The sequence below is a fragment of the Schistosoma haematobium genome, chromosome 2 (assembly GCF_000699445.3).
Source record: "Schistosoma haematobium chromosome 2, whole genome shotgun sequence".
NCBI lineage: Eukaryota > Metazoa > Platyhelminthes > Trematoda > Strigeidida > Schistosomatidae > Schistosoma > Schistosoma haematobium.
In genome coordinates, this window is record NC_067197.1 from 26,197,904 (window position 1) to 26,211,220 (window position 13,317).

Genomic DNA, 13,317 nt, shown 5'->3' on the forward strand with positions numbered 1-13,317 from the left:
CACATGCATATTACTTTTATGGGCATGAATAATATTACTGATTAATAAACGAACATAGTTGTTGATTTTATTAAAACATTATGGTCGCCTAATACAATCGAATACCGATTTATAATAGAAATAATGATACATTAGTAATATCTCAGTGAGGATAAAATTAAATTTCCAACCTTTTCAGACAATCTAGGTTACTTTCTTGAAAAAAATGTATTAATTTAGCTTGTTATAAGCTATTTAAAAGTTCTAATGCCAGTTGTTAGATTACCGTGTGGTAGCTTATGATTGATCAATAAATGTTTGACGGTTATTTCCCAGTATAAACTGATGAAAGCAGTGGAATTACTGGAAATCAGAAAGTAAAGAAGCGCGTTGTCATTATAAGATTATACATCTCGGAAGTGGTAGTGACCCACAACCTTATTTATTTACATGGCATCGAACATTTGATCTCCGATTTTCATAGCGAACAAGATACTTTTGGCAGACCAGTAACCAAAAATTTAACGGACTATCTTTTTAATTTCGGTCACTCGAAGATATAGCACAATCCATTGAATAACTTCATTTCCAATTTGATTTTCTTGACTGGTCACGTTTTTTAAGTTTGATGATTTAAATGCTATGTTCATTTAAAGTGAAGTGAAGCCAATGATCGAAATATTGACCATTGAATCTACTCACATCTTTATTTTCCAGTCCATATACAAATTGATAATTAGATTCAGAAAAGAACTTATATATCTATTTGTATATAAGGTTCATCTTATCACTGTTATTGCTCTATGTACGCTCTATGTCTTTAAAATCTTTGAATTAACATGTACGCTTGTTTTAATAAATACTCAACTTGAAATCTTCAGAGAATTAAGCCTTCTTGAAGATTACTGATAGGTGGCAATATTCACAAACTTCAGTTTTAGGAGGTGTTCTGACTGTTTACTCCTACCAACATTTATATCCTCTTGATTCCTGGTAAAACTCCACTGTGATTTATTTCTTGATCTATTATTCAAATCAGTCTGTTAACTTATTTATGCGAACGCTTTTTTTCTTTAAGGATTTCGGTCAGTATAGTCCAGATGGAAATTATATTATGCAAACAACTGAAGGCGAACAAATTGCACAGCTTATATCTGGTTATGTGGATATTATTTTACGTAGACAACGTAGTCGTGATAGTGGTCAAACAGAAGGCGATGAAGAAAATACAATCATTGAAGAGAATATTGCTCCATCAAAGTAAGTTTTGCTTTCTCCTACTAATTTTTTTACATTCATTTAATCGAATGTTTCCAAATATATACTTGTTTGTATTTTATCAAATTTTCATTTGATTCCTTCTTATCAAGAAGTCAGTATGTTTTTTCTGGTTATTGAATATTGACTAAATTTAATTCATCCTCTGAGCAATCTTCTTCATACTACGTTGTTCCATCTTCTTTCGTAAATTCATAATGTCCCAATCAGTTAGTCAATCATAAATAAGGTAGAATCTGGTATATTTATGTACGACCCAGGTTGGCATGTCAAATCAATACAACGCGATAAAATTGTCAAGATAAATGCCATAGTAGTAGTAGTAGTCATAGTGATAAAGATTATGTATAAAGAATATCATTCGAAAAGGAAGGATGGATTTGCAGAATGAATATTATAAGTGTTTTGAAACAAAAAGTGAGTAAATCTATTTCATTGAAACCGATTTGCAGTCATGTCATCTAATGTCTTCAATTATAGATCACGGTATATGTGCGAACTCGAACCAGATAGTCCGCACATACCCACACGATCGAGTCCCCAATATGTCGGTTGTACAAATTTTCATAATTTAAGCTGCAAAGTCCTCTACTTTCAACAGTTAAACTAATAAGTTACACTTCCAAGTTTAATTACTTACTCATTATGTTTTCTGAGTTGAGTGTATGACTAACCTTTTGATGAATAAGAATAAACAAAATTGACAGATAATTCCCATTTAAACATTAAAATTAAAACACGAAGTATGTATATTAAGATGATGATGGCTAGCAGTGGGATCTAGAACGCGCTGTCGTTCTACTTGGGACTCATCAGCTGGATATACCTGCATCTCAAAGTTGATGTTCACTCCGAGACTCGAACCCAGTACTGGTCGCTCGATGCAGATGTCACTAACCGCTTGCAGGATATTTAATTGCTTAGAGAAATGAAAATATCATTCGAATCTTGGAGTGAACATCAAATCTGAGACGAGCCCAAAATAGGATTAAACGCGCGTCCAGGATTCCACTTCTAGCTACCATCATTTCCGCTTGTATTGCTTGTGACTGAAGGCAATATCGAGGCAATTCACATAGGATGTACAAATGACAATAAGATACTGATCAATTGCAGTTCTAAACATCAACGGGAAGATTCAAGCAACCAATACAAAAATGAATTAGAATGTATGTTACTTTTTTCCTACTAATTTATTCACTTATGTAGTTTTCTTTATCGTTTAAGAAATGACTGGATTGAAATAAGATTCCATTTTATTATTATAACAGCTTTCATTGACATAGTGGACGAAAAAATATGTAATTCTATTATCGAAGAACATCAGAGAGCTCAAGTATAAACGCGTAAAGATTGTTCAAATAAATTCTAAACGATGACAAATAAAATTTTCATGTATGTCGAGTTTGAACATTTGACTACAAATAGTTGACTTGAAGGTATCCATTCACACGGGCTAATAAAGAAGTCACTGATCAACGTGATGTTACTCCTCGCCTTACTATCAGCTCACATTGGTATTACCTACTAATGTTTCTACTGGCTCAGTAAATATCGAAAACTTCTTATTCATTGTTTATTCAGAATTTAGTTGAAGAATTAATTTCACTTCATTTCCTCTCGTCGATATAGTGTATCTGATAGCTATACTATATATAAATCAAACTATCATGTTACTGATGATCAAATATTTGGATTATTCTATTGGGCTGTATTTGCTATCTGATTCCAGCAACCATGACCTCACAAGACGTCTTGCCTATGACCTTCATGCTTTGTGATATTAACTAGGTCAAGTTTTGTACAGTAACTTACCGAATATATCGTCTACGGATCACATCATGTTTCCAATTCGCTGGAATTTAAAATATCAACCACTGAATTCCGACTAATTTAGTCAATGCTCTCACACTCGACGTAAGACCTAATTATTCTGATTTTGATCTCACTTATAGTTCTGAATGCTTTTTGTTCATAAGTCCCAAACTAGGACAATGGATGTCAAGCGCTTTCTATTCCTCAGTAATTCTTTAGCCGATATCTTTTCATCATCAAAAACAACGCTCAAATCATGCTACATATTCATCATCTAAACTGAATAAAAGTTCAGTATTCACTGTAGAGCGGTCCGATCAGTAACGTGGTTATTAGAAGTAATTTTGAGTGAAAAGTTAATACAATATAACTATTGCCTATATTAATAAATTTGATCGTAATATTCTATTACATGTGATTGTCAGAGGCCTAAACGAATGTATATATATATATATATATATATATATATATATATATATATATAATTTTGATAAAGTTTAACATATTAAATTTTTATATGATGTGTATGTTTTTCTTGTCACATTTTATGTTAACTGAACCCCTTTATATCGAAACCAGCATTTCACTCAAATAGTTGAGCGATTTTTCTTTATTCTATATTCATCCTAAGATTGTAATTCAATACTTTAGTAAAAGCGTATGATAATATTTTTCAATCCAAAGTTCATCCGATTTTATCCTGTCTGATATAGATTGTTAGATAATTTTGTTCCGTTTATTATTAGTTCTGTTTAAATATAAACTGATTTAATACAATTAAATATCAAGACATAATATTAACGTACGTGAATTACGTATTGAGTACCAGACTCATATCATCAACTTTGTCTCACTGTTTTTGAGTGTGAACGTTACTATTATAAGGCTATTCAAACAGAAGATGATGAAGTGAACCTTCAACTGTCAAATGCCTCAATTACTTAGTCACGGACACCACTGCTACATAATAAAGGTAGTACTTTACGAAGGTAATTAAGGCAAAAACTCATACTGTAATAAGTAATAGAAGGAAGAAGATGAAAATGTTGGAGGATTCAGATCAGAAATTAAGAAGAAACGACTAGCGTAGACTTCATTGTTCTCGATAGTTAGTATAACTATCGACGTGTAGAATTTCAATGAAAATCATTCATATCGTCTCACACTATTGAGTTTGTTTTTTTCATTAATTTTCCACATAGCACAAACTTAAACAAATAGTACTTGAAATTTCTCCATATTACATTGATTTCTCTTTAAAATTTATGATCTTCAGTATTATTACTTTTGCAATAACGTTGATAAAAATGGCTTACAGTAAAGAAATCTTTTCTCTATTTGGATTATTTACTAGAACTGTAATAATAAGTTATTATTATTATTATTATTATTATTATTATTATTATTATTATTATTATTATTATTATTATTATAGTAACAACAATCAATGTTATGAGATAATTAAGGTTAGATCTCTTAGCAAATATGCATCAAATTATTGCATTGTTTTGTCTCATATTTTAAACCAGCTACTCCTATGTTATTAATTACAGTATTAATCACCGATTACTCTAGACTTTGATACATAATTTCTGGTGTAATGATTGAATAGGTGTTGGTTGAATTGTTAAAAACTATATTCCTAGGATAAAAATACCATTGAAATGAGATATTACTTTACTGTATTCATGGAATTTTTGTTGTGACTAGTGTCTGAATGTCATCATAAAATTATTAATTATTAGAGACGATTTTTGTTGAAAGCCGTTTAATATGTTTAAAAAAATTTAAGCACAACGATAAATTTCCTATAATAGTCAGTTTTACTTAGAAATTATGGGAGATATCCAGCAGTTTTTAGTATTGTTGGATAATGGCTATCAGTGTTATCCAGGATGCTCGTTTTGTCCTATATGAAGGTCATCAGCTGAATTGACCTGGATCCCAGTATCGGTTTTTCGTACTGTGGATCCAACCCAGTACTCTTCGCATCAAGTTTTCAACACGTTATCCACTGAGCTACTGAATCGACATTGGTGTTTACATGACATTGTTATCGAAGCTATCAACTCAGGATACATATAAGCCAAAATAGACTCATCAATTACAGACCTTAACAACAACAACAACAACAACGAGAAGATTCAAATCCTTTCAAATAATGATCGCTAGTAATGTTTATATATTTATAGTTGGATAAACTGAGGTATTCACACATATATATCTAATCATCTGTATTCATAGAATACCAATTATGTAGTAATTGTTTCGATTTGTAGGGCTAATGTAATCGCCAATATGAGTGCGACACTACCTCGTGGACATCGTGCTCAAGAGGCGAATTTATCTCATAGTGGTTTATTACGTACTGCAAGTCAAAGAGAAGACTTTAATGAAGGTCATTTAGCCACTGAAAGTCATACTATATCACGTCACAATTTAAGTGGCAATAATAATATTGGCTCTGGACTTATTGTCAATTCTAACGGAGATGTAACACCTAGCGGAAAACGTGGAGTGAGTTATTATTTCTCTTAGTTTTTCGTTACGTTTCATTTCATTACTATCTTGCCTTAATGCGTCGAGATGTTTTCTTTAGTTCGATAATTGGTGTCAGCATGTACACCAATCTAATATGAGTAAAAATGATTAGCATTGTACTGAAACATATGTTTCAATTTTAAAATATATACTATTGGAAAGTGTTATGACTTTATGTCCGGCTTTTTATTACGTGATTTATCCACCAATCAAATACGACTTATACAATATTCGCACTGTGCCAAAACCAATGACGTTTGACCGGTATGGGCAGTCTAGCGTCCTTATTGGTCCTATGTCCGCCTAGCCCCGTCCACTTGAGTCCAGAACACCAAATACCAGCTTCCAATATGCGATGCGAATCGAATCGAATCATTTATTTCAGACATACTGGGTTTATATATTAAACAAACAGGCCGCAACGCACCATAGAATAGGAAATAATATATGTACTCAACAAAGCCAAACAGTGACTGTGAACGAGCGAGGCAGTAGTTAATAAACTGAACATAGCTTAAGAACAGTAAATCGTACAATAATAAATTATAGGTCAAAATAAAGCTTATAATAAGTGGAATATAAATATGCATAATCTTATTATTGAATAGATATACCATAAGAATGTATAGATAATATTAGTCAATTAATATGTCTCAGAAGTTACTCGTGATTTGATCTTCTCTCGGATATAACAGAAAGTGTACAATCCATAAGTAAATGAAGTTTAATTTTGAATACTCCATATCATTAGTTACGCAGCTAACCAAATTGTGTTTAAAGAACTACCAACTTTCTTCTTGTGGATTTATACATTTATCTATTTATTGAAACTAAATAAAGGATTATAGTCTAGTTGATATACACTAATCTTCAGCTTTCCCACTGAAACACTTGTGACATGTAAACCAATGGATACCGGTTCGGTGATTTAAAGTTTAAGTGCTCTTCGTAATACCCATAGATCCTGGGTTGGATTGTCGATTCTCAATGACGAGGATTCCCCTATTAAGACGAAATAATTGTTCAGTGCTTCATGGTTTTCAATAGTCCTCCAACTGTAATCAATCTGCGCATGATGTACACTATAAAATACACATCTATCTGAAAAATTCAAACTATTGATCTTCACCATGTAAAAGAACTGGAAAGACCATTTTATAGATTAACCAATTTAGTCATTGTTATAGAAAGAATCAACGTTTAGTGATCGGTTCGTGGATTCGAACTTTATTCCACCTACTTCTAGGCATTTGGATAATATCACTATCTTCCGCATAACAAAAATCATCGATCAGACTGTATGAACCTGAACTTGGCTATTAAGTTAAATTAAATATTTTAATATTAAAAATAAAATAGTTGTCATATTAACTATAGAGAATGAAACCATAGGCGCTAGTGGTAAACTGAAAAGTGACCTAGTAAAATGACCTTCGTATCTTCATCTTATTGATTAGATTCAAAGTAGTATCATTTTATGAATACTTTTATGAATTTCTTTCACATTATAAATGGTATATTGATTCCTCCAACCCAATAATGTTGAAGTTGAAGGTTATTAAATGAAACTATTTCATTATTTTCTTCGTTGTTTACTCATTGATTTTTTTTTGCTTTTGTAAGAAAAACATACAATAATCAAAACATAAATATGCATTATTACTTTTTAAAAAAAGTTTTCTTACTTCTTTGTGAATACGATACATAGTTTTTTTACAATGTGAATTTATGACAACAGTTTGAACTCTTCTAGCGTTACTCAGATTTTGTGTATCACGAATTAACGTACAAATGGTGGTTATCCATTAAACCTAATTCACTGGTGTCTATTAGTTGAAGTAAATAACGTTTTTGCTAAGATTCAACATCTTAATACAGCCTAAGTCTGTGACTTAATTGGACAGTATATGTACTTGACTGAACGTTTTTATATTTGAGTTTAGTTCATTTTCCGGGTAGATTACTAGTTTTGAGTATTTGCTTAATTCTGAGTTATGTTTCCTTTATTGTGAAGTTGGTTGAGATTTGTATAACGGAGATTTTAATATCGGTTTTCTCAGTACATCTAGGATGAAATGGAAAAGAGTTTCTTAATCTGTATTTCGTTTTTTGAGATATGATATTCGTCATGTTCTATGCAAAAGAATATCTTATGTGTATTCAGTGATATTATTTACTGATTGTAGTGTTGTAGGATTTTCAGCTGTATTACGGACCTCATGGATTTGAAAATCAGTTGATTCCCAGTATAGAAAATATATTTATTGATGATCTTGTTATACATTCATGGTTAGGATGAGGATGATGAATTTCCACTGAATATGTAAAACATAATTTGGAACTAATGAAGTTTTTTCTATGCTGGATCTGGCTTAACTTTCTCCTTAATCTCTGAATAATATGACCGTAACACACTTCTCGTTTTTCTGATTAGTAAAGTTCTGCCGAATAGAAACCTTCCAGAATAAAAACGTTTTACTTTTAACATTAACCTCGTCAGTGTTTAGTGCTAACAAGTGTCAGATACAGACAACCAATTAGCTGTCTAACTGGATGGAGAATAGCTAAACACAATGAAAGGCAAATAGTGTACGTATTGATTACCAGTGGAATTTATAGTGTCCACACATACCAACATATCATGGACGGCTAAAAAAAAATGAAGATAGGAAGTATACTCATATCAGAATCTTGACACCGACAATCGAGATATTATTCGGATAATACAATCAACAAATAAAATAAACCGTCAAAGAAAAAAAATTCGGAATCACTGACAGAAAAACATAAAATCGATTCTATAGTCAAATTATATAAACTTATGAAAAAGAAGAAGAAAGAAGAGCGCCTCCTCCAAAAAGGATTGAAGATTAGACGATCTAGCTCAAAGAACCAAGCTCCACCAAAGTCATCCATTTGAGCTATAAGTCTTCGCCACTATCACATAGTCTGACTGAGATGAAGTAAAGGACACAAATGAAATCCCAGTGAAGTAGTGTATGAAGACAGGTAATGTAAATGGTACTATTAGTTTTAATTTGTAAATGACATGTACATCAAAAACTGATACAAGCTTGAAAATCGCTGAAAATCAACTAAGACGAAGACTTACTTAGGATATCGGATAATGACGAGCCAACATGGGCTGTTGAGTCTGCAACCATAGGTTTTATTTCTTCTCATATTTAATAAACTTGTGGTAGAATGTGACCTTTAATATTTATTAACTATGGTTTATTATCTACTAGATAGTATTTCTCCACGAGGCAATATTGATATTTTTTGAGATTTTATTTCATTAGTTAGTCATTTTTAGTCATATATTGTCAAAAGGATAAAAATCATTCATCGAATAATTTTTGGTCCGCTAAAAATATATTTTTGTTCTAATCATGAAATCTCAATTTGAACGAGTTCCAAAAATAACATTTTGAAGTTTGCACATCCATTAAATTTGGACCAAATTCTTGTTTTAACCTTTTTTCTCGGAACAGGCTATGCTTTACTCGACTACCAGGTCCAATGAAAAAAGTATTGGAAAAATACAATACTCTCTATGATATTTAAACTTTTGGTATTTCTGGATGCTTACTTTGGTAGTATTATTCATACTTTTTGATTGGAAGATGAATTTTCATTTACGTGATAGAATTTCAAAATTAGTAACCGAGAGACTATAGATGTCTTAACATGAAAAAATCGGTTACAATGGTAACGATATTTTACTCATCATTTATCCCTCTCAAAAACTTCAGTTTTAATATTAATTCAAACCATTAATTTCATGTTTTTTTTCGAACTATATTTCTTAATATTTTCACTTTCACAGCCATTGATGTAATTTATTTGTCTTTTATCTCGATTAGAAGTTACAAATTATGGTTAAGCGACCTATAAAGCGCTTGACAGACACATGCTAGTATGTGTTTCCTCAGTAGTGTGTGTTCACGACCCCATCGTCATCAAACCCAATACCTTCAGGTTTTACGTCTAGCACTTAATATTTAGACCACTGAACTAGCATCCAATAGTTCTCATGTTTAACTCCTATCAATCCTCAATACTGCACAATCGTCTTCTAATGCTGTTAGTGATTAACTGCCTCACTGGTTAGGGCCCTAACTAGGACATTAAGGATCACTTCTCAAAACTAGTCACCAGTGTTCACTAGTGGTTATTTTATTACAGAAGGAAGTTTGTTGAGATCGTTGCATTTTAAAGTTCACGTCAAAAACTGATCTTGGTTGAATAATTGTTGAAAATTAGGAAGCTCTGAACAGTTGTGTCGTTCAAGCGTGTGTAGGTCCGTGCATTTCTTGATGTCTTATTTTATTATATTCAATTAGATAGATGTTTAAACATCCACTTTTGTATGTTTGATATTTGATTATTCAGTTAAGAAATATTTTCTTAATCAGTAGGTCAGTTTTTTTGCCTTCTGTGTTAACTTTTCGATTGATATTTGATGATATCGAATCCATACCCAAAACACAAATTCAGCCACTACAATTATTTTAGTGTTTTTTCAGTCGATTAGTCCTTTGTAACGCCACCATGGTTAAGTGCATACCGTCTATCTTTTGAACAACTCCAGAATTGTGCAACTACTTTTGATCCGTATGGATTTTATATCAAATTAGTAATCTTACCTATATTTTCTAAATCAATATTGATAAAATGCATTTCTAATATACAATTCATTTAGTGAAAGCACAGGGGTTTTACCGCTAAATTATTAAGTTTCTCACCATAAATATGTACATCATTCTATCTATCTAGGATATGGTTTTACTGATAAAGTTTTTTTTAAAAATCATGACTATATTATCATGTTACTTTTCATATCTATCACATTATATACATATATATTATTGATTTGGAAGTTGTTATTGGACACTTGCCAAAGTGTTAATTAGTTTATATAAGTTAGAATAAATCAGTGAAATGTGTGTGTTGGTTTTTTCATTATTTTCATTACCACGTAATTTAATGTACATGTAAACTATCACATATGACATTCTACTAATCTAGACAGTGGGAAACGTGATATTTATATACAATTTAGTTATATAATACTTGAATTGTTTAGTCATCATATTTTTAGTAAATAATTCATCCCCTGTTGTTGCATAACACAATTATCTCGGTTAATAGTCAGCTCGTGTGACAACTGTAATAAATGATTATGAATATCATTATGAATGAATATTGTGTAATCATTATATTAGATATTATTTGTTCGGCAATTTTCCTACTTTATATTGAATTTAAATAGTTTCTATGTTATTTGTTTGAATAGAATAATAATCAGATGCTTTTAGATTTTTATGAAGTGATTGTCTATACACTATGTAATTGTTTGTTGTTTTTTATTGATTTCAACCTATTATCAAAGTTTTAGAAAAGGAATTTAGTTACTCTAAAAGGTGATAATGGACTCTAAAAAACGAGTATCATACATTTAAGTACCTAGACATCATTGCAAAATAAACCTTATATAATGAGCACAAATCGAGTAGTTTTTTTTCCTCAACTTATACAATTTGAACATTCGTGAGTGTTTATCAACTCAATATGGTCTATCCTTATCAATCTGCCACTTATCTTCGGCGGGATACATCTTGCAATTAATATGAAGGCCAGGGTATGTGGGTTACGAGATAATGAGAATCTAAACTTTGATATTGTCATTAAACATCAGATTTGGTGACTTGGATATACCACATGGATGCTATCACGTCAAGTTCCATGTTAAGGATTATCTTCTAACATTGAGTCCTTAAAAAATGAAGTGGTCTTTTTACGACAAAATGTTTAAGACAAGAGATAGTTGCTTGGGCTTGGCATCTCTTGGTCCTCAATGATCCTCTCTTTTGAATCGGCCACCACCTTGTGAAATGGGGTGAAGTTTAGTTAACTTTTTATATTGGAATGTGGCTAGTACCATCCATTTCTGCTTATAATGCTTGTAAATTAAGACAATATCAAAATAATCCGCACAGGATTGGCATCTATCAATGCGAGACTGATCAATTGCAGTCCTAAACGTCAATCGTAAGATTAAAACAACCAACAGAAAAAATGAGTTATATGCTCATTAGTCTCGACTTTCGAACATGGACCATTGTTTTACTGTTTTATTAGTTCACGTAGAAGACAGAAATTTGTGTACTTTGTTAAGAGTCACACTCTACTTATTAAGGTTAGTAATATTACCGGGATGATCAGACTGAAACCATTTTGTCAGGATTCAAACCTATTGCTTAGTGATAGAAAGTCGAATGTCCTAACCACTGGTACATCTCTCTACAAGAACCGTTTAAAGATCAGTACCTACCTATCAAATTTCCGACATTCCACTAGTTTTAAACCCCATTATTGTCGACTTAAGGTGTTTATTTAAATAGAGTTTAATAACGTTCGTACCCTTTCTAATTATTACCACTTATTTGTTGGCTTTCCTTTCACACAATACCATTTTTCAGAAATTCAAAACCAATTCTACTATTTTCTATACAATTAGTGATTGTTTACATTTTTTTGTTTAGTGGAAATTGATTTGTAGCACTTTCGTCTTATTGATTGAATATTTGTTTACAGTTCCAAATGATTGATCTTGGACAACCGAAACGTGCTTTACTCTCTCGTATAGACTATGGTGTACGTACAATTCAAGGAGCATGTGAAGATATTGATAAACCTATCTATGAAGATGAAGAAGCATTATACGGTGATGATATAGTATGTTTTTGAAGTGTTATACACTATTTTTATTGTCTTTAGAAGTAGTTGTTCAAGCATTAGTTCAATAAAGTGTTAATTAATTTTATCAGATTGGTATACGAGGTGTTAATACTTTTATTCGTATTGATCTTAAGTCTATTAATTTGTTTCTTAAAATGGAACTAAACAGATTTTTTACAGACTTGCTGAGATGATAATGCTGTTTTAAAAAATAAACACTGGTGTAATTTTGTATAACAAAGTAAAAATATTTCATAAAACAATAATCCATTAAAGAAATCCATTTTCACATGATCCTTTTCAAAGTTGTTTGATTGTTTCTATTTACAGAAAGCATGTTCAAACTTTATAGTCATCATGTATTACCATAGATTTTCTTGTTTTCAATTTATTTTAATGAATTTGATGTGTTTATTAACCACGTATATTTAATCACCACGAAATGTATGTAACACTTATCTCGAATCTAGTTACTGAGATACTCAAGATGTACCATCATAGTAGACTGCATTATTTTTTCCTTCCGTCATATGTCAAAAAGGTTGTTAACTGTATAATAGACTAATTGTGTGCTTGTTGATGAATACGGATGTCAGCTGACCTATATATATATATATATATATATATATATATATATATATATATATATATATATGCCGCTTATGTTGACAGACTTAAGTAGTATGTTACACCAGTCAGAAGTAGAATGCATGACAGCAGTAGGTTGAGAAGATCGAATCGAAGAGACCAGGAATGTAAATAGCAATTGTTATAACAACAGGAATGAAGGAATGATGAAGTTTGTAAGTGACAATTGGTAAATATGCAAATAAAGTATTTAATCTATGCTTTCCAAATCTTACAAAGACACCGTAATTTCGCATTAAACAATAAATTGTTTATCCTCACCAAGTCTTCGTTCACTACATGTATATTACATTTAAAGTTTATTAGTAGATT

The 13,317-nt window shown here is 31.2% G+C and overlaps 1 protein-coding gene across 1 annotated transcript in view; it reads left to right on the forward strand.

Moving 5' to 3' along the window:
- MESDC1_1 (FERM central domain) overlaps positions 1-13,317 on the forward strand; it is a 111,156-nt gene that overhangs the window by 20,583 nt on the left and 77,256 nt on the right. Inside the window, exons 10-12 of the mRNA XM_051208105.1 lie at positions 1,058-1,239; positions 5,352-5,589; positions 12,214-12,354. Of these exons, the coding sequence (XP_051067928.1) occupies positions 1,058-1,239; positions 5,352-5,589; positions 12,214-12,354 (561 nt within the window). The remainder of the gene's footprint in view (positions 1-1,057; positions 1,240-5,351; positions 5,590-12,213; positions 12,355-13,317) is intronic.